Source organism: Saimiri boliviensis, chromosome 19, assembly GCF_048565385.1.
Source record: "Saimiri boliviensis isolate mSaiBol1 chromosome 19, mSaiBol1.pri, whole genome shotgun sequence".
NCBI lineage: Eukaryota > Metazoa > Chordata > Mammalia > Primates > Cebidae > Saimiri > Saimiri boliviensis.
In genome coordinates this window covers 23,815,304-23,839,187 of record NC_133467.1, presented here as the reverse complement: position 1 = coordinate 23,839,187, position 23,884 = coordinate 23,815,304, and the positions used below count along the sequence as shown (strand labels likewise).

The 23,884-nt window shown below is 38.5% G+C and overlaps 1 protein-coding gene across 1 annotated transcript; it reads right to left on the bottom strand.

The window, feature by feature from the left end:
- Positions 1 to 1,211: 1,211 nt before the first annotated feature.
- Positions 1,212 to 22,393, bottom strand: SLC19A2 (solute carrier family 19 member 2). The gene is made up of 6 exons (XM_003928108.4): positions 21,946 to 22,393; positions 13,936 to 14,538; positions 7,113 to 7,335; positions 5,888 to 6,080; positions 5,358 to 5,499; positions 1,212 to 3,237 (listed from the first exon to the last, which is right to left on the bottom strand). Exons 1-6 carry the CDS (start codon positions 22,150 to 22,152, stop codon positions 3,109 to 3,111), a joined length of 1,497 nt encoding a protein of 498 aa, XP_003928157.2. The 5' UTR covers positions 22,153 to 22,393; the 3' UTR covers positions 1,212 to 3,108.
- Positions 22,394 to 23,884: the final 1,491 nt, after the last annotated feature.

Sequence of the window (23,884 nt, the reverse complement as noted above, 5' to 3'; positions counted from 1 at the left end):
AGGTGACCCACCCACCTTAGCCTCTCAAGGTGTTGGGATTACAGATGTGAGCCATTGTGCTGTCTGATGTGCTTTTTAAAAATGACAACTCCAGTTATGTAGGCTGCATTTAAAAATACAATAAAAATAAGGCTGGGCAAGATGGCTCATGCCTATAATCCCAGCAATTTGGGAGGCAAAGGTGGGAGGACTGCTTGAGGTCAGGAGTTCAAGACCAGCCTGGGCAACATAGTGAGACCCCCATCTCTACAAGAAAATATTCACCAGGTGTGTTGGTACCAACCTGTGATTTCCAGCTACTTGGGAGGCTAAGGCAGGAGGACTGCTTGAGCCCACAAGTTCAAGGCTGCAGTCAGCTGCTGTTGGCACCACTGCACTCCAGCCTAAGTGACAGAAATCCTGACTCCTTAAAATAAAAATGTAAAAAGAGCATTTAACTACTATATTGGCAGATGGCTATGATGAGTCCATCACATACTGTTTATATAATTCAATGTTCACATGACAAAAATAAGACATGGTCCCTGCTCAGAAGGCTTCCAATGTGAAACATAATAACACAGGGAATGAAACTGTAGGGCTATCCAACTATATTCAAAATTTTTTTTGCACGAAAATTTTCTAAGACTTTGGTGATAAGCAGTGAAATCAATGCCTTAAGTAGATTTTGAAATGGTATCTTAAAGACTGGTACTTATCTGGATACTGTAAGGAAAGACTGATTTGGTTTCTGGGATATAATGAACAAACGATTCTCAACTCATGGCCAGAGATTCCTCCCTTGGTATTAGAATAATTTGAGGTGGAACAGAGGCTATGAAGTTTCAGAACAAGGTGGTACTTTCTGCTCTTGCTTTTTCTTTATTTTAAAAATTCAGTTAACATCAAAGAGAGTGTATGTCTTTTTTTTTTTTTTTAAGAAGGAATGCTTTAAAAAGAGATATGAGCAGTGCCAACATGAAGACCAAAAAAATAAACAGTGCGATGTGGTGCCAGAAAAAAAAGGGGAAAACATCTGAAATAATGGGGAAGAGTCAAAGGTCAAGATCACAAAGCAGTGGAATAATCAAAAGATAACAAAAGGCTAACTAGGCAGGTTAGACGAGGGGAAGACTTAATATGAGATTTGTCCTAGGTGAAATTATTAAAATATTTAAAGATACAATCTAAAGCTCCTACTGAAACAAAAGATAAATTTAAAACAATTCTGATTAAAAAGAGAAAATATACTGTAAAATATTTATTTAATAAAAATAATTTTATAATCTGTACAGAATTGAAAAAGTACAACAAATTATTTTCACTTATTTGTAAAACTGCATACAGTACAACTTGCACGTTGGGTTCAGCATTCTACAGATATGGCCACATACCAAGATGTGAACATATTATTGACTTATATAGGAAAAGGCTCAGGTTATTTGCCACAAACTTTGAATTAAATCCCAGGGAAATATTGCTTTGGTAACATGAACAATTTGTACCACATTCCATTAAAAGAAAGATTTAATTCCTCAAACAGCACTTTTCTACTTGTTTCAGAGTAAACAATTCCCAATGTAGCACAAACAACGCAAAAAAACAGACACAATATAAAATTGGAGGTTGCAACTTTTATGACATCACTTCCCTTTCCCTTCCTTAGCTAGTGTTCTTTTCCTTTTCCTTAATTGTAAAGGATGGTGAACAGAAATGACCTATTCTTATCCGCATCCATTTGCTTGTAGGATTCCTGCTTAAACCAAATGAGTACATGAATTTTGCAATCTTGATACACTATTATTAACACTGTTTTGCTGTGTCATTTGTACAAAGTTAATACCGCAGTTAAAAGCACCTATCTAGATCCTTTTCAAGATAAGGCAATGAAGTCTGCTTTAAAATAGTTTTCATGTCTCATATATACTAGCAGCCCCTTGGTAGACTGATTTCAGAATTAAATGCATACAGAACATCTTTTCAAGTAACCTGGTAATGAAATCACTAGCAATTTTAAGCAAATATTCAAGATGATCTACCTTTAGAAACAAAGGCAGATTTAAGGTAAAAAATGCAGGAATCACATCTATCCTTGTTCCTGTCCCACTGAAATAATTAAAGAGGCTCAGTTTATGAAAAAGGCCTTGGACGAATCCAATTCCTATTGACATCTTTACTTGGATAGGAAAAACGAATTAATACAAAAACTATAAATAGGGATGAAATTATTTAAAAAGAGAGTTTTCATTTTATTTTGGAAATAAAAGAGAATGCAAATACAAATGGGCTACTTCTATCTTTAGCCCACATATGAACTTTTCATCTTAGAATTAATAGCCCTTCATACTGAAGATTTAAAGACAAGCAAACCCACCTTAAGCTTTCTTAGGTCTCTTCATTTAGCAGGCTTCAAAACTTGTCTTATTTTCTAACTAAATAGCTTCTCTGGGAAGCATATGAATAATGCAAAAATATACTTCTAAACAAATGCTACACAAATACATAATTGTCACGATGGGAACCAAAAACATTCATACAATGATTTTTTTAAAAATAACTTAAATTAGAAATGACACATACACCTTAAAAGACAGAACACTAAACCAGAGCAAATATTGCCAGTGATAGAAACACCAATGTGCACGAGTAACACAGAAATAAGAATTGAATAGAGGCAGATGCTGTTAGAAGATATTTCCATCCAGCATGATTTGTAACATTTTGTGGACTCTGTGAAGCCCTGGTCCCACCAGGCCAAACATCTGGCTAAGTAGATACAGACATGTGACCTACAAAACGCCAAACTCACTTGCTAATAAAGTATACAACACCCTGTGCTGCTTAATTGCTCTTGACTGCTTGGTTTTTAAAATCAAGTTCACTTCTGAATCAAAAGAAAAAGTCATCCTTAAATTAGCTCTCATAAATAATCCATGAAATAAACTTTACTTCTGGCTCCTGTGAATAGTATCATGTTGCTCCAGGAACACAAGGTATTAGTCCAAGTGGCTGCTTTGAAGCCATGAAATGCACATTCATAAATATATGTCTACACTTTAAAATATCAAATACATCCGGGCAGCTGCTGTGCAGAGTTCTTGGTATAAGAAGAAGCCCTTCAGCAGTGTATTATGAAGTGGTTACTTGAGAACTTGATTCTGGATCTTCTGGCTTTCTGTATTTCTTCATAATACTGACTGCACCATTGGCCAGGAAAACCACAGCAATGAGTGCAAAATAACCAGCATAGATCAAGAACTAGAAGGGGGAAAAACAGTAGTTTAGTGAATTATCAATTAAAAGATGATTACTCCATAATAAAGTATATTCAGAATTTGTCCATGAAGCCTCAAAAAACATTGCATACTTAAACCATGTGCTAGACCCTGAAGACACAAAGCAGCAGCACAGCATGGTGGTACTAAAGAAGGCCTGACTGCTTGAGTGTGAATCCTGGCTTCATCCCTTACCAGCTTTGTGAACTTGATTGAGATACTTCATCTCTGAGCCCTGACTTATTACTTACAAAATGGAATTCATAATAGTTCTCACTTTACAGCGTTGTTGGGAGGAATCAGTGAGATCATAAATGCTTATTAGCACACTGCTAATGCTGTTAGTACTACTTTTATTGTTGTTGTTGTTGTTATTGTGATAATTCAGTCCTGGTCTCTACCTTCAAGCTGATAGGTGGGTACAAACAGGCCAAGTTCTGAAGATCAAAAACTTCTCTATTCTTCCTCAGACGAGGGCAGTAGAAGGTCAACTATATTCCATTACAGGATTACTTTTTATAAGAACTCTTCTCTAAGTCAATTTTTTTTAATAAGTTCTGGGATACATGTGCAGAACCTGCAGATCTGTTACATAGGTATACGTGTGCCATGGTGGTTTGCTGCACCCATCAACCCATCATCTAGGTCATCTAGGTCATCTAGGTTTTAAGCCCCACCCACATGCATTAGGTATTTATCCTAATGCTTTCCCTCCCCTTGACCCCCACCTCCCAACAGGACCCAGTGTGTGTTGTTCCCCTGTTGTGTCCATGTGTTCTGCGGTGTTTGGTTTTCTATTCCTGTGTTAGTTTGCTGAGGATGATGCCCTAAACCCAATTTTAATGTGACTATATTGGTTTATTAACATCATCATCAACTTCGTAAAATAACATACTAAATACTCATAAACTGGTTCAAAAGTACAATAAGACTATGGCCTTAAGTCACTGAGCAGTTTCTTTCAACGCTAGCTACACTTCTGCAGGAAGCCATTAATCAAGCATGGCAGCTAGGGTTTCAACAACACCCATAAAATCCTATTATTCTACATGTTTAAATCCACCATTTCTATAAGAATCTGCTGACAAATTTCCACTTCAAATGACAGCCATGTTTTCCTCAACTGTAATAGTCCTGGGAACTCTCCCTTATACAAGGAGGATGGCAGGCACTTAAGTTTCTCTCCTACTTTCCATCCTGAAATAAGTTTTGGGGTCAGATGTTGGTTTAACTCCTAGCTCTGGAACACTATTACTGATGGTACTGGACAAGTCAGTTAATATCTCTCGGACTCATCTTCTTCATGTCTAAGACAGCAACCCTGCAAATCTTATATAAAGCACTTGACACATAGAAGGCATTGAATGCACACTGTCTATTATTACTGCTTCTCTCTTATATCTCGTTAGTAAAAACAAAGATAATTATTGCCAACACGTTGGGAAGAAATCAGTTGGGTTGGAATGGGGGTGGAGGTAAGCACTTCTTGATTCATTCAGTTGCCCATTTTGCCAAAGTACAGAACAGGATGTACTTAAAACTCACAATGCATGAAGGAATACACAATTCCTGAATGTAAAAAAGTATTCACATTGTTTTTGCATGTTGGTGCAAGTTTCTCAATAGGTCATATGTTACAAATCATAATGCTGTTCAACAGCAAGGCATTACCTTGGTATTTGGGTGAAGGGTGTTTTAAATAAAGAAGTAAGGAGACTTAAAGAGTTGTGAGATGAAGCAGGGAATCTCAAACGTGGGATACAGTATTCCAAGCATATATTTAAGTATAGAGAGAAATAATGGATGAGGAAGCAGAAGGTCTTGGCTGGTAAGGAATCAATATTACCTCTCAGCTGAAACAGCACCACTGGGCTAATGAGTTACACACAGGAATGTTCTAAGACCTCATAAAAAAGATGACAATCCCAACACTCTCCAGGGAGAAAAGAACTAAGGATGTAGGAGAAGGTGTTGAATGAAGGAAGGAGAGTACACTTTTACATCTGTTCCCTATTGTTTGAATTTGTTTTCATTAAGCATACATCTACTGTTACCCTGATCAAGTCACACATACTACCTTCAATACCAAAGGAGAGCTCTTACCTGAGTGGTAATTTCTAATCCAAGGCCACTGGCATCTACTACAATTAGAGTGAGCAGCGTCTGCAGTGCCAGGGCAATGAAGGTATTTACGCCAAATACTAGGGCATAGCGTTCCATGCTGAGGTTTGCAGCAATTTGAAAACTTAAAAAAAATAAAAGAAGCATTAATAGATAAGACTTCCTTCCTGAGTACTTAAAATTTTTATTCTAAATAAAAGTAAAAAGTTTTACTTTAAATGTGAAGAGTCCTTTCTACTGTCAATTGCCTTTCCAACCAAATGAAAACATTTTGCTGCTAAATGATATAAATCTCATGCAAACATCTGAAAACAGCAGGAACATACAAACAAGGGAACAAACAAACCTTGCCTAAATGCCTCAGGAGAAAAACTGATAATACACATATAATACAATGCTTCCTCCCAATTGCCTCATTTAACTAGAAACTTTAATATTTTGGTTTGTAAAGAAACCAAAAAATATATCCTGTTACAATTTTTCCTAAGGCTTCTATGAGCCAAAATACATACGTTGCTATCGTGATGAGTAACATGTAGATGATTCTGAAGACAACATAGGATGCATAGCACACCCAAATGTTACCCACAGTGTCCATGATATACACTGCAGCAGCAATCAGGAGAGAAAAGAGAGATAACATCATTTCTCCCCAAGTTGACCAGGATATTTTTATGTAACCAACAGCAAACACAGCAACAGCACCTACAAAACAAACAAAAATCCAGTTATTTTGCTAAACAAATGCTATTGCAATAAATTAAAAACTCAGCTTAGATTATTAAATTTTAAAATCTGCAAACTTATAAATAGGATAGCTCAAGATTATGAGACATTTTGAAACCACACAGAGATTTCTGAACTTGATGGAATCAATAAAATGGGGCCACTGAGATGAGAGATCATATTAGGAGAGGTGGCAATAAGATGAAAATGCAGGACAAAGACAAAGACAAATGCTCTCTTTCAAACCAAGGAGCAGTCTAGAACATGGCAAAAGGGCTTCTCTGCCTTTTGGTGAAACAGTGATGATGATAATGATAGCTATAATCTATGAAGTGTTTTCTGAGTGCTAAGACAGTTAATAAGTGTTTACAGAAATCATATAAAACCATCCAACAACCTCAGGAGGTAGGTCAACAAATGAACAATAGAATGAGATGGTCAAATACACAGGCTCTGAAGCCAGCCTGCCTGCGTTCAAATCTTGACTTTACTACTTACATGCTATATGACCTTGAGCAAGTTATTAACTTACCTGTCCCAAGTTTTCATTGCAAAATGGGGCTAAATTAATTCCACCTATCTCAGGAATTTTGTGAGGACTGAGTTAATGTATATAACATCCTTAGAACAGCACCTAGCACATATTAACATTCACTAAATATTAGATATTATTATTATAAACTACTGTATATTGCTATTCAAAATTTCACATCAAGTGACAAAACTACCCAGTAAATACAGAGATAATGGAAACTTGGATAAACAATTTTGAAAATTATTATATTAGGTTTCTCCAAAGCTTATTAAAAAATTCCAGTTTCTCAGTCATAATCCTGCTCCGCTTGAATACTTCTAAGTTGTCCTCCTAAACTGTAAAATTAGAGCTCAAAATAAGTAAATCATTTTTTGGGACTATTTCAAATTTGGAAGGGGTAAGTAATCTGATTATGGCTGGCTTAGCTACCACAGAAATCCCTTCCCCACCACCCTCTATCATCCTGTATTGCTTACCCAGTAAAGTTGAAACGGCCTCTACACCACCATTATAGATAGCAGCATAGCGAGAAGGCATCACTTTCTCCCACAGGCCCTGTGTGTAGTTCACAACTTGAAAATAGCCACAGGTAGAGAGGGCCCACCACACAGACCAACAGAGTAGAGGGCGAGAGGAGTAGCATATCAGGAAATCATTCCACAGTACTTTCAACACAAGGAGACGGTCTGGTTTGGGTTCCTACATAGCAAAAGGAAACAATGGTCAAACTCCAATGAAGGCAATTATATAGAAATCGATTTACTAGAAAAATATGTTCTCACAGGATTTTTGCTTTAAATGTATGTACTAGCATTCACACAGCTGTATGTAATCAACCCAGCAAAAGATGCACTGTTTACAAAATGAACATGATGAAAAGAGATTGCAGGCTTCAGCCAATGGGTGTCTATAATCCACATCTCTCATACGCTGGCAAACAACAATAATAATAATAATAAGCAACAGACTGGCAACCCTATAAATCACTATTCAGTTAGGCTGCCTATCCTTATAATTGACAGATTCATGTAACAATAATCATAAAGAGAGAAATCTTGAAAAGTAGTAGACCAAACTATTAGGAGCTCTCTCTATGTGGTGGGTTCTTAGTGATTTAAATTTTCTTCCTTAAACTTTTTATATTACTTTATATTTGAACAATGATAAATATTACTATTATAATAAATAAAGCTACTGGGCTTGTAATTGAGTGAAGGAAGACATTACCATGCTATGCACCATCCCAAGTGAATATGAGATGTCAGACACTCTGTGAGATACCTCACTTCAATTGTATGAAAGGACTAATCTACCAAAGGTTACTGTAATCCCTGAGCCTTGCTCAGAACATGGGAATGCCAGATGTGATGGCTCATGCCTGTAATCTTAGCACTTTGGGAAGCCAAGACAGAAGGATTGCTCGAACCCAGGAGTTCAAGACCTGCCTGGACAACAAAGTGAGATCCCACCTCTACCAAAAAAAAAAAAAAAAAAACAGAACAAGGGAAATTTTACTTTTGTGGCTAACTTGTAAAGGCAAAACAAGAGCCATGGAAAGATCAGTATGATATTGATATACCACTGAGTAAAACAACAGCAAATTACAAAACTACATGTAGATTACAATTTCATTTACTATAAAATGTATACATACATTATGTAAATGTGCAAAGAGATGTTTGGAAAAAAGTTCACTAACCTTTGGGTGACAGCAGTTCAGGTGATTTTTAATTCCTTTTATGTAGCTTTCTATAATGTTTAATTTAAAAAAATAAGTATATGCCAGGGACAGTGGTTCGCATTTGTAATCTCCACACTTCAGGAGACTGAGGCAGAACTGCTTGAGCCCAGAAGTTCAAGATCAAGCTGGGCAACAAAATAAGATCCTGTCTCCACACACACAAAAAAAATGTTAATTAGCTGGGTGCAGTGGTATACATATGTAATCTCTGCTACTCAGGAGACTGAGGTGGAAGGATCACTTGAGCCTAGATCAAGGCTGCCGTAAGCTGTGATCATGCCACTGCATTCCGACCTGTGTGACACAGTGAGACTCTGTCGCAAAAAAAACCCCCAAAACCCACATATATATGTTTATATATATATTAATATATATATTTATATAATATAAAATTTATATATTTTAATTTTATTTAATTATAACAATTATAATTTAATATGTATTTATTTTAATATATATTTTATAAATATATATTTTAATATATATTTTATAAATATAAATATGTATATAAAATATATTTTATACATTTATATATAAATGATATGTATCATTTTTGTAAAATTAGTACAGATAGTTTCTCCTCTTATATACAGTAACAGTGAACATCAACATTAGGTAAATAAAGGCAATTTTCTCCCTCAAAGGCTAGAAAACCTCACTGGACTAAGAATCAAGTTTCGTTGTTCTTCTATCTTCTCATACCGCCCCAAAGCAACCCTAGTGTGGTGGTTCCTTCTTTGTGCTGTTTACCCCTGAGGGGGATCGAGTACCAGTACTTCAGCCCCCTTCCAAAACTCATGGAGGGATACTGAAGTTAACCAAGATGACTCAGAGAATTACTGACACTTGAAAATTCTACTTGATGAATTTGCATATGATATTTACCTTGAAGTACAAAATACTGCTGTTATGAGACTGATTTCTTGGCATTGTTTATGAGAGCAAACCTTGTGAATGTAAACAAATCACAAGACAATTGTTAATCATATCTAAGGTATATAAATTTGCTGAGAGTAAGTGAATGGTACCAAGCATATTTTCTGAAGTCTTTATTAAAGATCCACCAATTTTACTGAACTACATCAGAATTTTACTATTTAGTTTCAGTTGCTTAATCAATAAAACTTGGAAAGCATCTGTGATATCTAAAATTTTCAGGGATGCTGGAAGGATTATAAGAAAGTATATTCTTAGAAGAATGGAACTATTAAAAGAATTCACAAGTTTCTATTGAAAATCCTAACTAATAAGAAACCCTTTGGTTTCCTCCTCTAAAAAATGGAAATGATAATAATAATACCTATCCACATAAGATTATACAGAGTTAAACTAGATAATGCATGTATTTATTATAGAGGTACTCAATTATTTTTATTGCATAGCCTAAAAAGTAATGGCATACATAAAATAATGCCCTGTATAAACAACTTGAGCATTTTAGATTACATAATAATGAATTCTGCCACACAGAAGTTAATACTCAATCTATTACCTGGCCATGCCAAAAAAAAAAAAAAAAAAGATGGCAGGTCCTCTTTATAAAATCAGCATTTCTTGCTATAATCTGCTGGCTTCCTTCTATGCTGTTTTCTGGGCTTCAAATGTTAAGCTTATATGAATCACACTTTCTAAAGAAGCATTTGACATATTATCTTTTATGTTTCTTGTTAAATTACATCTACAAAGGTTTATTTCCAGTACATCAAAACTCCCAGCTGCTCATAGCTGAGCATGCATGCTCTAATTTAGTAACTGGCTTTCATTGTGTTCCATGGAGCTTTAATAGTTTCATGTGAGATAAAGAACAGGCTCAAGTGCATAAAATTATCATACCTGCATTCCTGTTTCAACCAGAAAGGCTCAATTTTTATTTCTTATCAAAATGGGCATCTAGTTTCAGATTTCATTTGAACATTTGATGCTGTTTTATAACTTTTAAAAACTTGAACAATTATTTCCCTCTCTCGAGGAATGGAAGTCTCTATTGTAGTGGTTTTTGGAGTCAACTCTATCTAAATTAATTTTTTTTTTTTTTTTTTTTTTTTTTTTTTTTTTGAGACAGAGTCTTTCTCTGTTGCCCAGGCTGGAGTGTAGTAGTAGCACCATCTCAGCTCACTGCAACCTCTACCTCCTGGGTTCAAGCAATTCTCCTGCCTCAGCCTCCCCAGTAGCTGGGATTACAAGCATGGGCCACCACACCCAGCTAATTTTTGTATTTTTTTAAGTAGATATGTTTCACTATGTTGGCCAGGCTGGTCCCAAACTTCTGACCTCAAGTGATCTGCACGCCTTAGCCTCCGAAAGTGCTGAGATTACAGGTGTGAACCACCGTGCTTTGCCTGAGTTGGAAATTTTTAAAGCGCTGCTTCCTATGTGCCTTTGCACAAGTCACTTTACTAAATTTAGTTTCCTCTTCTGTAAAATGGGCAAATATCTACATCACAGAGTTTTAATAAGAATCAAATAATATGCTGATTCTAAGGTTCTTAGCACAGTATCTGATACTCAAGTCAAAATAAATGGGAGGTGTGATGATAATGATGATGACTGATGATGATGATGATGAACATGATTGGGGTAATTAATTCAAAGAGAAAAGGAAAGATCATTTACAACCTCCCACATACATGACAATCTACCATAAAGGTACAAAGCTGTTCTGGATTATTCCTACCTAATGATAATGATAATAGTAAAAACAGCAATTACCATTTATTGAATACCTACTGTGTAAACTCATTTGAAAACTTTAAATACTCAAAATAACCCTATAAGGTAGATATGTAGATAAGGAAACTAAATCTCACATAATTAACTTGCCCACATATTATAACTAGGGTTTGGGCTTCATTTTCTTCATAACTCACTACACCCTACTGCTAGAAATGACCTGTCAGCCAAGTACATAATGAATCCAACTCTGCTTGTGAAAAAAAGTCACCAGCTTTGGTGGTTATTCTTTCTGCAAGGTTAGCACCCTTTGCCCCAATGCAATAGGCTGTCTTTGAAAAGAACTGACAAATACTCTAAGGCAATTTGTAAAGTGAGCTATCACTTAGGCTCCTCCTACTTTACTTTCTTCTTATAAAAATCAAGATAAAACTACCTACCTACCAACTCTTCAATAATTACCACAATTATAATTTATGGTATAATTATAGTTTTGTCAACTTAAAATGGCTCTGCCATCCCTAATATCCATATTCTGAATTTCCTTTACCCTTGCCAAAGAAAAACAGCAGCATTTTAGGGACAGTCAGTGCAGATACCAAGCAGCACTGCCCACGTACTATGATATCAGCGGTAGAGCCTAGGATATCAGGGAACTGACTTGAATCCTAATTTTGAAAACTGTGTAACTGACATGACTCCGACATTGTTACCCTAGTTAAAAGACTTCATGAAGAAAGGTTTAGAGAGAACTGGATCTCATATACACTTTAAAATTATGTTCAGGAGTATATACGGCAATTCTGCATAAGTCGCTAATCTCTGATCATAATCCTTATCTCTAAAACAACAGTCTTGATGAAATCTAATCTATTTTAATTTTAAAATGCTCTGATTTTTCTATGACTTGTGATTAGAATTGTTTCTAACTCTAAAATTCTATAATTCTTCAGTATATAAAATACTGACACATTACATATCTATAAACAAGCATTTCAATTTGATCTGGGAGAGAGTTTTTTTAACTACAGGTCAACACTCATTAGTTGGTAATAAAGTTGATTTAGAAGACAGTTAACTGAATTATAAAAAAATAAAAGAATGTATCAGAATAAAATACTGTGTTGTAAAACTTGTTTCTGTTCTATGTAAAATGTATACATACCTATGTATGTACAGATTTTCTACATAAAATGTGTTTTCTTACTGTGTTTCTTATCTACATTCAAAAAAGTCTTTAACTGTCTATAAAAATTTTTAGAACTATGGTCAATAGGTTAAAATCTAAAATATATATTTATATACACATTATACATATATGTTAATTTTAGCTAAAGCTGCTGTAACACATTCAAAATAGATTTAAAAAGGGTCTTTTTTGCCATGTCATGATATCTATAAAATGATTATACCTCCTTCCCTCCCCCATCCCTCTATTATTCTCCAACATCATCTAACAAACTATGAAGAAATCAGCATTTCATTGCCACTAAATCCTTGGTCATTCTGACAAAAACTGCTCATAGGTGCCCTGGTAATCAAGGTGAGTTTCATGATGAGAGTCGCCCAGGCTCTAGAAGTTTACCCAGGCTCTTTGAGATGATAACCTAAATTTCAAGTAGTAATTTGAGAGCTGAAGAATGCGGATAGAGAAAAGAGTAATTTTCAATGAGGACATTAGATGCTACATTGAAACAATTCAATGAACTCTCAATAGAGAATGAAAGACTTTATTCACAATGGTTCTTTATTATCAGCCAGCCTACAAAAATTATAGAGCTCAGTCCGACTGAGGCCACCTACAAAGCTGGAATGTTAATAGGCTTATTTCCAAACATGTCCCAGGAAAACTAAGACTACAGTGTGGCTGGAATTAACTTTATTCCTCACAACTTACAACCTGATAGAAACAAAAAACTTGTATATTTATTAGAAAAAAAAAAGGGTGGGTGTCTAGGGGAAGGAATTCATCTTCCTGGCTAGACAGAACAGATGGATAAATTACTAGAATGCTATACCTCTATCTTCCAAGAGGCAGCTTCATAACATACTTTTAATATTTATTCCATCATCACCTCAAACTGTCCCCTTGTGATCTCTTCATCTGTAGTATTCATTACGTCCTCATTTCAGCAAATTGTCATTTGGAAAATAAATAACAGATATCCCTTCTAACATGGAAGAGGAAAATAATTTCCTACCCTTAAATACTTTGGGCTTCACGGCTGGGCAGTGGCTCACACCTGTAATCCCAGCACTTTGGGAGCTGAGGTAGGTGGATTGCTTGAGGTCAGGAGTTCAAGACCAGCCTGGCCAACATGGTATAACCACATCTCTACTGAAATACAAAAATTGGCTGGGCTTGGTGGCAGATACCTCTAATCCCAGCTACTAGGGAGTTTAAGCAGGAGAATCACTTGAACCCTGGAGGCAGAGGCTGCAGTGAACTGAGATTGTGCCACTGCACTCCAGCCTGGTGAAAGAGCAACACTCCATCTCAAAAAAAAAAAAACAACTTTGGGCTTCAATTCAGAAACTAGAAGTAGATAATTAACCATTTAGCAAAAATTTTCTGAGTGCCTTATTTATATACCAAACATCCAAAAGATGAAGACACAGCCCTTGCAATCCAAGACATCTTTGACATGAACAAATATAATGCTGTATCAGTCTGACTTTGGAGGTCATGTACTCCAGGGGAAAATAAATTTGTTGTCCCTAATATAAATAAACCATAGCTTCGATGAATGAATAAAGCAATGAACCAACTCAGGATAAAACATGAATCCAAATGAATACAAGATCTACCAAGAGGGAGTTTGCTGTTTTTTTCACAATTGGTCCAGCCCCCAAAGTAGCAATTACAACATATTTAAGGCTGAGCTTACCGGTTCCTCCATGGGAGGCTCCTCCATATTTAGAGGGATTTTTGACTCAATGTCCTCCCAGCCAGGAAGGTGGTTGGAAGCTGTGGTGTCAGTAACAATGCCACCATTTTGTACCTTGATGCCATTCACTCTCTGGCAGGTAGAAGTGATGTGGTGAAAGAAGAGGCTCTTCTGTGGCATAGGTAAAAACCAGGCCACAGCAAAAGCCACTGAAACACAGGTAAGAGAGATGACATTCAGGCTGAACAGGGACCAGCCTGCCACTGAGACAAGGATTTGCCCTAGGACAGATCCCACTGTAAAGCCCACCAAAGTGGCACTTCGACAGTAACTTGTGACTTTCTGGTACATGCCCAGGTCTACTACACTGTAGATGTAAGAGTAATAGGCAATTTCAGTGGCTGTGGCAATGCCATAAAAAAATTCTAGGAATTGAATGGCCAACAGTCCCTGGGCATAGAGCAGCATAAACCATGTAACAATAAGGCTGAGCCCCTGCAGTAGAACAACAGGTTTATAACGGAGGTAGTCTGTGGCAAGGAACACAGGAAACAGCAGCACCAGGTAAGAGTAAGTCCATACTGGATAAATTTCATTGAAGACCTGGTAGAAAGAGAGCAAAAACCCATTAGTGATCAAAGGACCTGGAATAGTCATAGAATTTATTCTTGCAAAACAACTTACAAATACCTCAAAGATCTCATCCTTATCAAAGAAACCTTGACAACAATAGTTCAGATAATTGTTTGAAAATATCTTTTTTCTTTCTTTTTTTTTTTTTTTTGAGATGGAGTCTCGCTCTGCACCCAGGCTGGAATACAGTAGTGCGATCTTGGCTCACTGCAACCTCCACTTCCCTGGTTCCACTAATTCTCCTGCCTCAGCCTCCCAAATAGCTGAGATTACAGGTACCCACCATCATGACTGGCTAATTTTTGTATTTTTAGTAGAGATGCGGTTTCACCATGTTGGCCAGGCTGGTCTCGAACTCCTGAGCTCAAATGATCCACTCGCCTCGGCCTCCCAAAGTGCTGGGATTATAGGCATGTGAGCCATCTTGCCTAGCCTCAAACTCTCTTGATACTTGTATTGTCAATTTCCCCAATTAACTCATAATACCAGCTCTTCACCATGGGGACATCTCCTAAGAAGCTTTTAAAAATTTGTTAGCCAGTTGGGCATGGTGGCTCATGCCTGTAATCTCAGCACTTTGGGAGGTCAAGGCAGGCGGATCACCTGAGGTCAGGAGTTCAAGACCAGCCTGACCAACATGGAGAAACTCCATCTCCACTAAAACTACAAAATCAGTCGAGCAAGGTGGCACATGCCTATGATCCCAGCTACTCGGGAGGCTGAGGCATAAGAATCACTTGAAGCCAGGAGGCAGAGGTTGCAGTGAGCTGAGATCACACCATTGAACTCTAGCCTGGTACCAAGAGCAAAATTCTGTCTCAAAAAAAAAAAAATTGTTAGCCAACTTGGTGGCACATGCCTATAGTTGCTACTCTGGAGGCTGAAATGGGAAAACTGCTTGAGCCCATGAGTTTAAGGATCACACCACTACACTCCAGCCTGTATGGCAAGCAAAACTCTGTCTCTTAAAAACAAACAAACAAACAAAAAAAGATGCCCAGCCATGGATATTTTTTAAAAACTTCCTAGTAGATTTTTAAATGAGCCAGAGTTGAGAACAACTACCTTACAGGCTTTTTAAGGATAGACCCTACATTCACCTGTATAACCTGTCTAAAAGCCGGCATACTGTTTGGAAGATAGTAGTTTCAATAAATGCTTTGAAAATGGAATCACTGTCAATTCTTACTTTTAGACACAGAATAAGGGGCCTTTACCCTACTATGTCAATAAGCTTCTCTGATTTTAAGTTTTCTTTTGGGGTAGAAGAACAAATAAAGATGGTCAATCTGTCCTACAGTCTTGACAGAATTAACTCTCTAGATGGCAGGATTTTAGGCAACTTTTATGTCCTTCTTTTTGCTTGTTTGTAAATAGAAAAAAAAATAGAAGTTTTTGCTGTTTTCGTTTTAGTGCATATTTTAAATTTTGGATAGAGTAGGAATAATCTTTGAATTAAACTTTAAACCCCAACAGGAATTTCAGTTCCATCACTTGCTGTGTGATTATAGACAAGATTCTTTAGTTTCCCTTAGTCTTAATCTTCATTATCAGTAAAGGAGGGTTGTTTGTTGCAAAAATTAAATGAGAGACAATATGGAACTTACTTGCGCCACCTGATTTATTCACAAAGTCTGAAGACTAGAGGACAAGCTGTCAAGGACATCTGAGGCAGTATGAATTTACTAAATTAATTGAACTGTCATCCCCATTCTTCCAATAACAATCACTGTAGGAGATTTTTCCTTCCTTTTATCAGTGGCCTTAACTTTTAAGTGCTTTTTGGAAGGTATTTTTGGTAAAAGGCTGAATACTTTGTGATGGAGCAAACTAATCCTAGACTTTCTCATTCTGAGACCAATAGTAACTTTCTTTTTACATCTCCTGTATATCTTAGTTCACTCAAGTCTAATATGAGCTAACTGTTCCAAGGTTTTAGAGGCACAATAAACAATTGTTGCAAAATCTCTTGTCAATGCAGAGCACAGCTATAAAAGTAAAACATAATCCCAATTTTCTGAAATACATTCCAGACTTGACTTCTGACTATGTAGTAAAAGGGATCTGTTTAATGGCCTCACCTTCATGAAGTTGGTCTAATTTGTATCGGTAAACAGTTAGCAAGCTACACTTGATCAAGAAATTTTGTTGCACCTGACTATTGGCCTAAAAGAATAATCAAGAACTGTCAAACGATTCTTATTCAAAACTATGGAAATTTTAGCAAATGAAGAACAAAGTGCCCTTAGCCACATTAGGTAACTCTAAGTAGAAAAAACAGTCAAGGGTAATCTTGAGATTTCACAGTTGTATTCTAATTAACAATTTGCCACTCCTTTGTGGCCTATACTTTTACAGATACTCTGTCAGTTTTTTGTTTTGCTTTTGTTTTTTTGAGACAGAATTTCACTCTCATCACCCAGGCTGGAGTGCAATGGTAAAATCACAGCTCACTGCAACCTCCACCTCCTGGGTTCAAGTGATTCTCCGGCCTCAGCCTCCTGAGTAGCTGGAATTAGAGGCATGTGCACCACACCTGGCTAATTTTTTGTATTTTTAGTAGAGACAAGGTTTCACTATGTTGGCCAGACTAGTCTCAAACTCCTGACCTTGTGATCCACCCGTCTCAGCCTCCCAAAGTGCTGGGATTACAAGCGTGAGCCACCACGCCCAGCCTGTCAGTTTTCTAAAGTTTGAAACTACCTCCTCTGTTTGACTAAGCAGCACCTTCACATTTTCCCCAACATAGCGCCATGAAGCTACTAGCCATCAAACCTTTTCTTTAAAAATGTTCTCTACTGCTCCCTTCAATAGCTCATCTTCTTTTGTTTTGGGATTTTGGATGACCTCTTCGTTCCAATAATATTGTCTGTGTTTAGACATGTTACATAACTGTTAACAATAGTTGTCCCAAAATGATTAACTGCTAAGTTTTCATTGTCTAAGTTTCATCCTTTAAATTATCAATTTAAAGTATCTTTACTCAGGAGTCTAATTCTACTAATATAAAACTACAATTCAGATAATGAAGATGGACAGTAATACTGCCAGCCTTGCAGTAACAACTAAAAACAAAAAGAAAGGCAAGTAGGGGAGAGCGGAAAGACCAGATAGGTTCTCTTTAACTATTCTAATAAGAAACCTGCATTTTCTCCTTTAAGAAACATCCATGCAGGATGAATGTCCCTCTCACGCTACTATCAGCATCGTTATGAACCTCTACTGCTGTGCTACACACCATGCTAAGCACTTTATTTAAATTCTGTTTTAATCCAAACCACAAACCTAAGCTAAATGCTTCTATCATCTATTTTACAAACAAGGAAAGTTGGCCTTAAAGAAAGGTTAGGTGAATTGTCCAAAGTTATCACAGTTAGGATTGGCAAAGAAAGGATCTGAATTCATGTGTGCTGAATCCACCACACTAAAATGCCTGGTTTCTTCAATCAGAAAACGGCTATTAATCATCTACTACCTTTCAAGGTTAATTCTAATACCTGGAGTAGCTTTTCCAATCTGCACTGAGGTGCTTTTACAGGGCATTCATGAAGAGATAAAGGCCACAGTCTCCAGTACTTAACTAACAGGTCTCCAAAGGAGATCCTTTTCTCTTTCTGTGTTTCCAACGACAGTAGAAAATGCTTCCTTGATATTTTGGAATCTCGAAGGGAAATATCCTACAGGCAAAAGTGTACCAATTGCAGACCCTTATTAATTGTCCATACTCCAACTTCTCACTTCAGGTAACATCTGCCATGTGAGCAAAGGGAATGGATTATAATCAAGGTGCCTTCACAACTCTTTGGATCAGCACTTGTTCATGCTTTCTTCAGATACAAAGTCAAGGGAAAACAGAGGTTCATTTTTAAGTACTAATTTAGACTTTAAATTAGAATCAAGTTTCAAACAAACAACTAATGGGCACTTATTTGCACAACATTGTTTTCAACCAGCATAGAGGTTACAAAAAGAATTAAGTTGAGGCTGGGCACTGTGGCTAACACCTGTAATCCTAGCACTTTGGGAGGCCGAGGCGGGCAGATCACTTGAGGCCAGGGGTTCAAGACCAGCCTGGCCAACATGGCAAAATGCCATCTGTACCAAAAATATAAAAAAGTAGCTGGGTATGGTGGCACAAGCCTGTAATCCCAGCTACTCAGGAAACTGAGGCATGAGAATCGCTTGAACCTGGGAGGCAGAGCTTGCAGTGAGCCAAGATAGCACCACTGCACTCCAACCTGGGCAACAGAGCAAGCTTGTCTCTAAACAAGATCTTCAGCTCTCCAAGAGTTCCAAACTTAGTGAGGAATATATAATATATACAGTATTTATAATGGAAATGAAAATATAGGGTTCTTTCTTCAAGAAGGACCTTAAAGGATGAGAAAGCTAAAGGCTAACAAAGATATCAACAGATATATATGGGAAGATTATTCCAAGAAGAGAGTAAGTCTTTGAGAACAGGTCAACAGATGACAGACTGTAGATATGCTGGACTTAAGACTATCAGATTAATATGAATGGAGCTTGGGTATGTGGAAGTGGTTAACAACATCTGACTTGTTCATCCAATTGGAATTGTGTTAAAGTTATAGATTAACTTCAGGAAAATAACATTTTTATGATGCTTTTTTTCTCATCCAAGAACATAGTATGTCTGACCATTTTTTCAGATCTTGTTTTATGGGTATGTGGAAGTGGGAAGGGGAAGAAGGGTTGTAATAGGAGATAAGGCTGTTCAAGGAGGTAAAAATCAAGTAAGGCTCAGAATGTTAGGCAGAATAGGTGGACTGTTTTAAGAAGTCTAAGAAAGGTAGTAAATAGCTGTCAAACCACATGCTACAATGATGAAAGGATAAAAAATGTTTTTAGAGATAAAGATCTGCTTTACTGAAAGTCTGGCCTTCAACTATTAATATATAGTCAAAATTTACCCACTTAAAACTTATAAACTGGTTTCTGTTTTAAAGTTAATGCTTTTCCTAAAATCTAAGAAAAAATATTTTGAGAGTAGAGAGAAGAAATTCTGTCTTTTTCCCCCTCCTCTCCTTTTGTTTTAGGATTTATTCAAACCAACTTGGCCCTTCTGCAGTCTTCTAGGGGCAAATACAAACTTGTCACTGAATATGACTTAACATTAGCTTTGCTTAAAAATCATGTAATATTTTTTATTTAATCGTCCATTGCAAAAAGCAAGCACTCAGCAAGTAATGAATAAGTTGTTCTATTTATTTCAATTATTAGTTATACAAAAAACATAGTTTGTCACAAGGCAAGCAGAGGAGCATCAGCCGTGATTTGGTGGTTCTTGGAGAAGACATCCCTTCCTCAGGATACTACCTTTCTCTTCAAATCCCACCCTTTTCCTAATCTACTTTGTAGTAACAGAGGTATGCTTATGTTTTTGTTACACAATCAGCAAATATTTACTGCATCTGGCATCTCTGCTTTATTTTTGTGCCCCTGAATATATTTCACTCACCCTGAAAAGCTTTCTGATAGGACAGAGCACATGATCTTGATAACACATCACACAGCAACCTTCTACCCAGGGCACATGACAAAACAGATCAGCTTTCAAATAACAACACTGGGAACATGTTTCTCTCCCTGTGTTTCACTATCAGGAAAGGTGCACAAACTTTGCAGATCACATGGCAGTTCACATGAAACTTTAATTGTCAGCTGTTCACAGCAGTATCAATTCTGCCTCAGTGGCTACGCCTCAGATTCAGTGGCTGTTTTGGGTTTCCAGAATCAAGAATCGTATTTTCTCATCAGTGCAGTAATTTCCCTGTAAAATCATTCTGTTCACAAAAGTTGGCCCTTTTGACTTTATTACTGTTTAAAATCAGTATTAAAATTCAAATAGGTAATGAATAACTGTTACAGTCCATTATGTACTGATCCACAAGACTGAGAAACGGCTCAGCCACTCGACTCAGCCACTCCACCGCACAATGGGCAGGTCCATAGGGTAATTTAAGGCTAAGCAAAAAGTCAGTGATACTTGCTATAGGTGAACCAATGTCACATTCTCAAGTGAAACCCTCAATTCAGAAGTCATTCCTAATTCTTAAATTTCCCCTCAAGTGCCCTTGAAAATGAAGGAGCACTGCAACAACAAACTGGTCTATGAGTAATTGTATCTTGCCAGTGTGCAAATGATTGCAGTAGTGCCATCTCTTGTTCTGACCTGTTATGCAGGGTTACTGAGTTCCTACTCGAAGTGACTGACTACTAACTACATCGAGAAGAGTAAGGCTTAAATGAGAGGATTATTTTACAGCAACTAGGGCAAGGGGGCAGGACGGAAGTAAAAGAAAGTGTAAGTAAGAAGAAACAGCTAACAAGTGCCCACTCAGCTGACAGGGAAAAGAACACGAGCCCTCCGCTTTCACCGTTGTATTCAAGGAAGAAGGTATTGAATCTGCTTTATTTCGGTTTTGTGGAAGTATTTTGGGTTTAACTTCTTTTTCAGTTTATATATTGTCTTCTGCAAAAATCAACTGCTGGTTTTGACCATGCACTTTAATACTTCAGCACATTTCTAATGTACACTATGCACTTTCGAAGTACTTTATTTGTTAAGTCCTCATCTAGGGAAAATCAATCCGCAAGAAGCTCTTGATGATGTGCTACGTGCTCTCAATTACCCTGAACACAGAAGCCTTCAAATAAACCACCTTGTATCTGAGAAGCAAAACTAGTATTTGTGAAGCAACAATTCACAATACAAGAAAAAATATAATTAAGAGCCAATTATACCATCTGCCTTTGTCCCTGGAGGTGGGGCTTAAGGGAGAGAGGGGCTGGATATCTTTGGACACAACCTCACCCAGTTAAAAATCAAGACAAATTAAGATGTTTTGTACTTTTGTCCTGTCCTTACTTGACTAAGCCCATCCATCCGGCCAAAGGTAAACAAAGCAATGGATGGGCAGGAAGAGGGTGAAACAAAGAGAGGGACGATCCTTTCAGAAAAGCAGTGATTACTTTGTCAATGAATATTTACTAAGCCATGTCCAAAGTACAGCTTGCTGTCTTCACTTCTTTGTCAAAATATTGCCCCCTCTCCCCAAGCAGGAACTGCGGGACCAGTCTGGGCAGAGTCACGAAAAGCCACATGACGGCATACTGCCTGAAGCACAAGGCACGGGGCCTCTGGACCTGTTCTGAGCCCTTCGCAGAAGACGAGCCCTACGAAGCCAAAGAAAGCAGGAAACCATGAACACAACGAAGAGCACGAAGTCGACCTACAACTAGAAAAAAAATCAGAAATCTCTGCTGAGAATGGCTCGAACGCTTTTCTCGGTCCTCTCTGCCTCCGCCGCCCAGTCGCCCGCCCGACCCGCGCCCTGCGCCCGCCGAGCGTACCTCCCTCTCGGTCAGGTTCTTGTCCGGCCCCAGGAGGTACGGGGTCAGGAAAGGCTCGGACGGCCTGAGACTGGCGAAGAAGCCGTAGGCGCAGAGTAGCGCGGTGGGCAAGAACCAGCACTCGCGAGGGACCCGAGCGGTGCGCAGGAGCACGCTGGCCGCCGCCGCCGCCGCCGCCCGCCGGGACACCGGGCCGGGCACATCCATCCGGGGCGCGAGGGGAGGGGACCCGGCCCGGTCCCTTCCTTCTCCTCCTCCGCCAACTGGAGTGAGGGTCACGCACTGCCCCAGCGCGGACACTTGAAACCGCGAGTGACGCCTTCTCCTTGTAAGGCCAAGCTGTTCTGGATCCGCCGCCACCTCCGGCTACAAGACCCTCACCCTTACCCTGCGGCAGACGCCTCTAGGGTCGCCGCCTGACCCGGCTGCCTTAGGAAGACCCGTCCTAAGTCCCACCCTCCGCCACCGCCTCCAGGCTGGGAACCAATCACAGCGGACGCCGGGACTCCCTGGATTCTCTCCCATTGGTTGTAGGTCACGTGACGTAAACGGGCGGTGGCCGCCGCACGCCAGGCCGCTGACGTCCCCGGGCACTGGAGCGGCGGACCTGTGGGACTCCAGTCCGAAAGCGACGGCTTGAGGCGGGGCGCTAGTCAGGCGGCTCATTCGCAGTGGGCTCCGCCACCTTCGGTGGTGCGGCTCCTCCGTCGGGAATGCGCCCTGTGGGCCTAGTCCCCCGCTGGAAGAAACGCGCTGTTCTTCCCAACCACCGTTTCTCATTCTTAATCACCGTCCTTCGAATGTCCGTCCATTCAGTTTCTGCTCCCGAGAGACAGTGACCAGGGCCAGGCAAAGATTTCACCTTGGGGAGTGGGGGATGTTAAACCTTTCCTCCAGCAACTTTCGTGTTTTAAATTATATCCATCTGCCGTGGAAAGATGTCAGAGGCCCAGGATCTAAGCGAGAGAACGAAACGAAGAAAGTAGATAATATTGTGAGAATAATGAACAAGCTGGTCATTGGACAGCGGAACCGTATTGGAACCCCAATTAAAGGGTTTTGACTTTACTTCGTCATATTTTGCAAGCGTGAAACAAAACAACCAACTACGCTGCTGTTTATAGTTAAAAGGAAGGTGGACAATCCTTAGTCATTACAGCAATCGCAAACCATGATCGATTTCTTCATTTAAAAACAAAAAAGAGGTCTTGGCATAGTTTTCAAGGGCAAAGCATGACAAGAATCTCCAGTGCTTTCTTTCAGCACCCTCGGTGTGCCTTTTACTGCCTGACTCATAGCCTGGCTCTGTCCTAATCCTTCCACTGCAAAGATGCAGCATTTAAAGCAGTTATTCCTGTGCAGTGTTTGTAGAGTGAAAGATCCTGCCAGAAGCTCATGGAAACATTTTGGAACTACCTTACTTTTTTTCTGTTTGTTCTTATCCATCTAGCACAGTTTTCTTCCTTGGTAGCAAATGACACTTTTTTCAAGCATCAGCAACAAATGAGTCTACCAGATGGAGCAAGATACTAGTAAAGGGAAAGATTTGTTTCTAAGACTGCACAAATGAAGGCACCCAAATTTGTGAGTTAATTAATCTGTGAAGAAATACAATTGGTAGTATTTACTTCTCTCAGTGAATCTCAAAGCGTGGTCCAGGAATGCCTGGGTGTCCTTGGGACCCTTTCAGAGGTTCCACAGGTTCAAAACTATTTTCATAATTATGCTAAGACTTTATTTCCTTTTCCACTGCAGAGGCTATATAATGTGTGATGACATCATCACTGTATAGGATAAGAGAATATGTGCTTGTGTATTCTTGTGTTTTTAAGACTTTCCATGTTTAATTTATTACCATATGACAATTATCAATAGGTATAATCCACAAAACCCGACAGGTTTTTGGGGGGCCTCAGTAACAAGGGTCCTAAGACCAAAA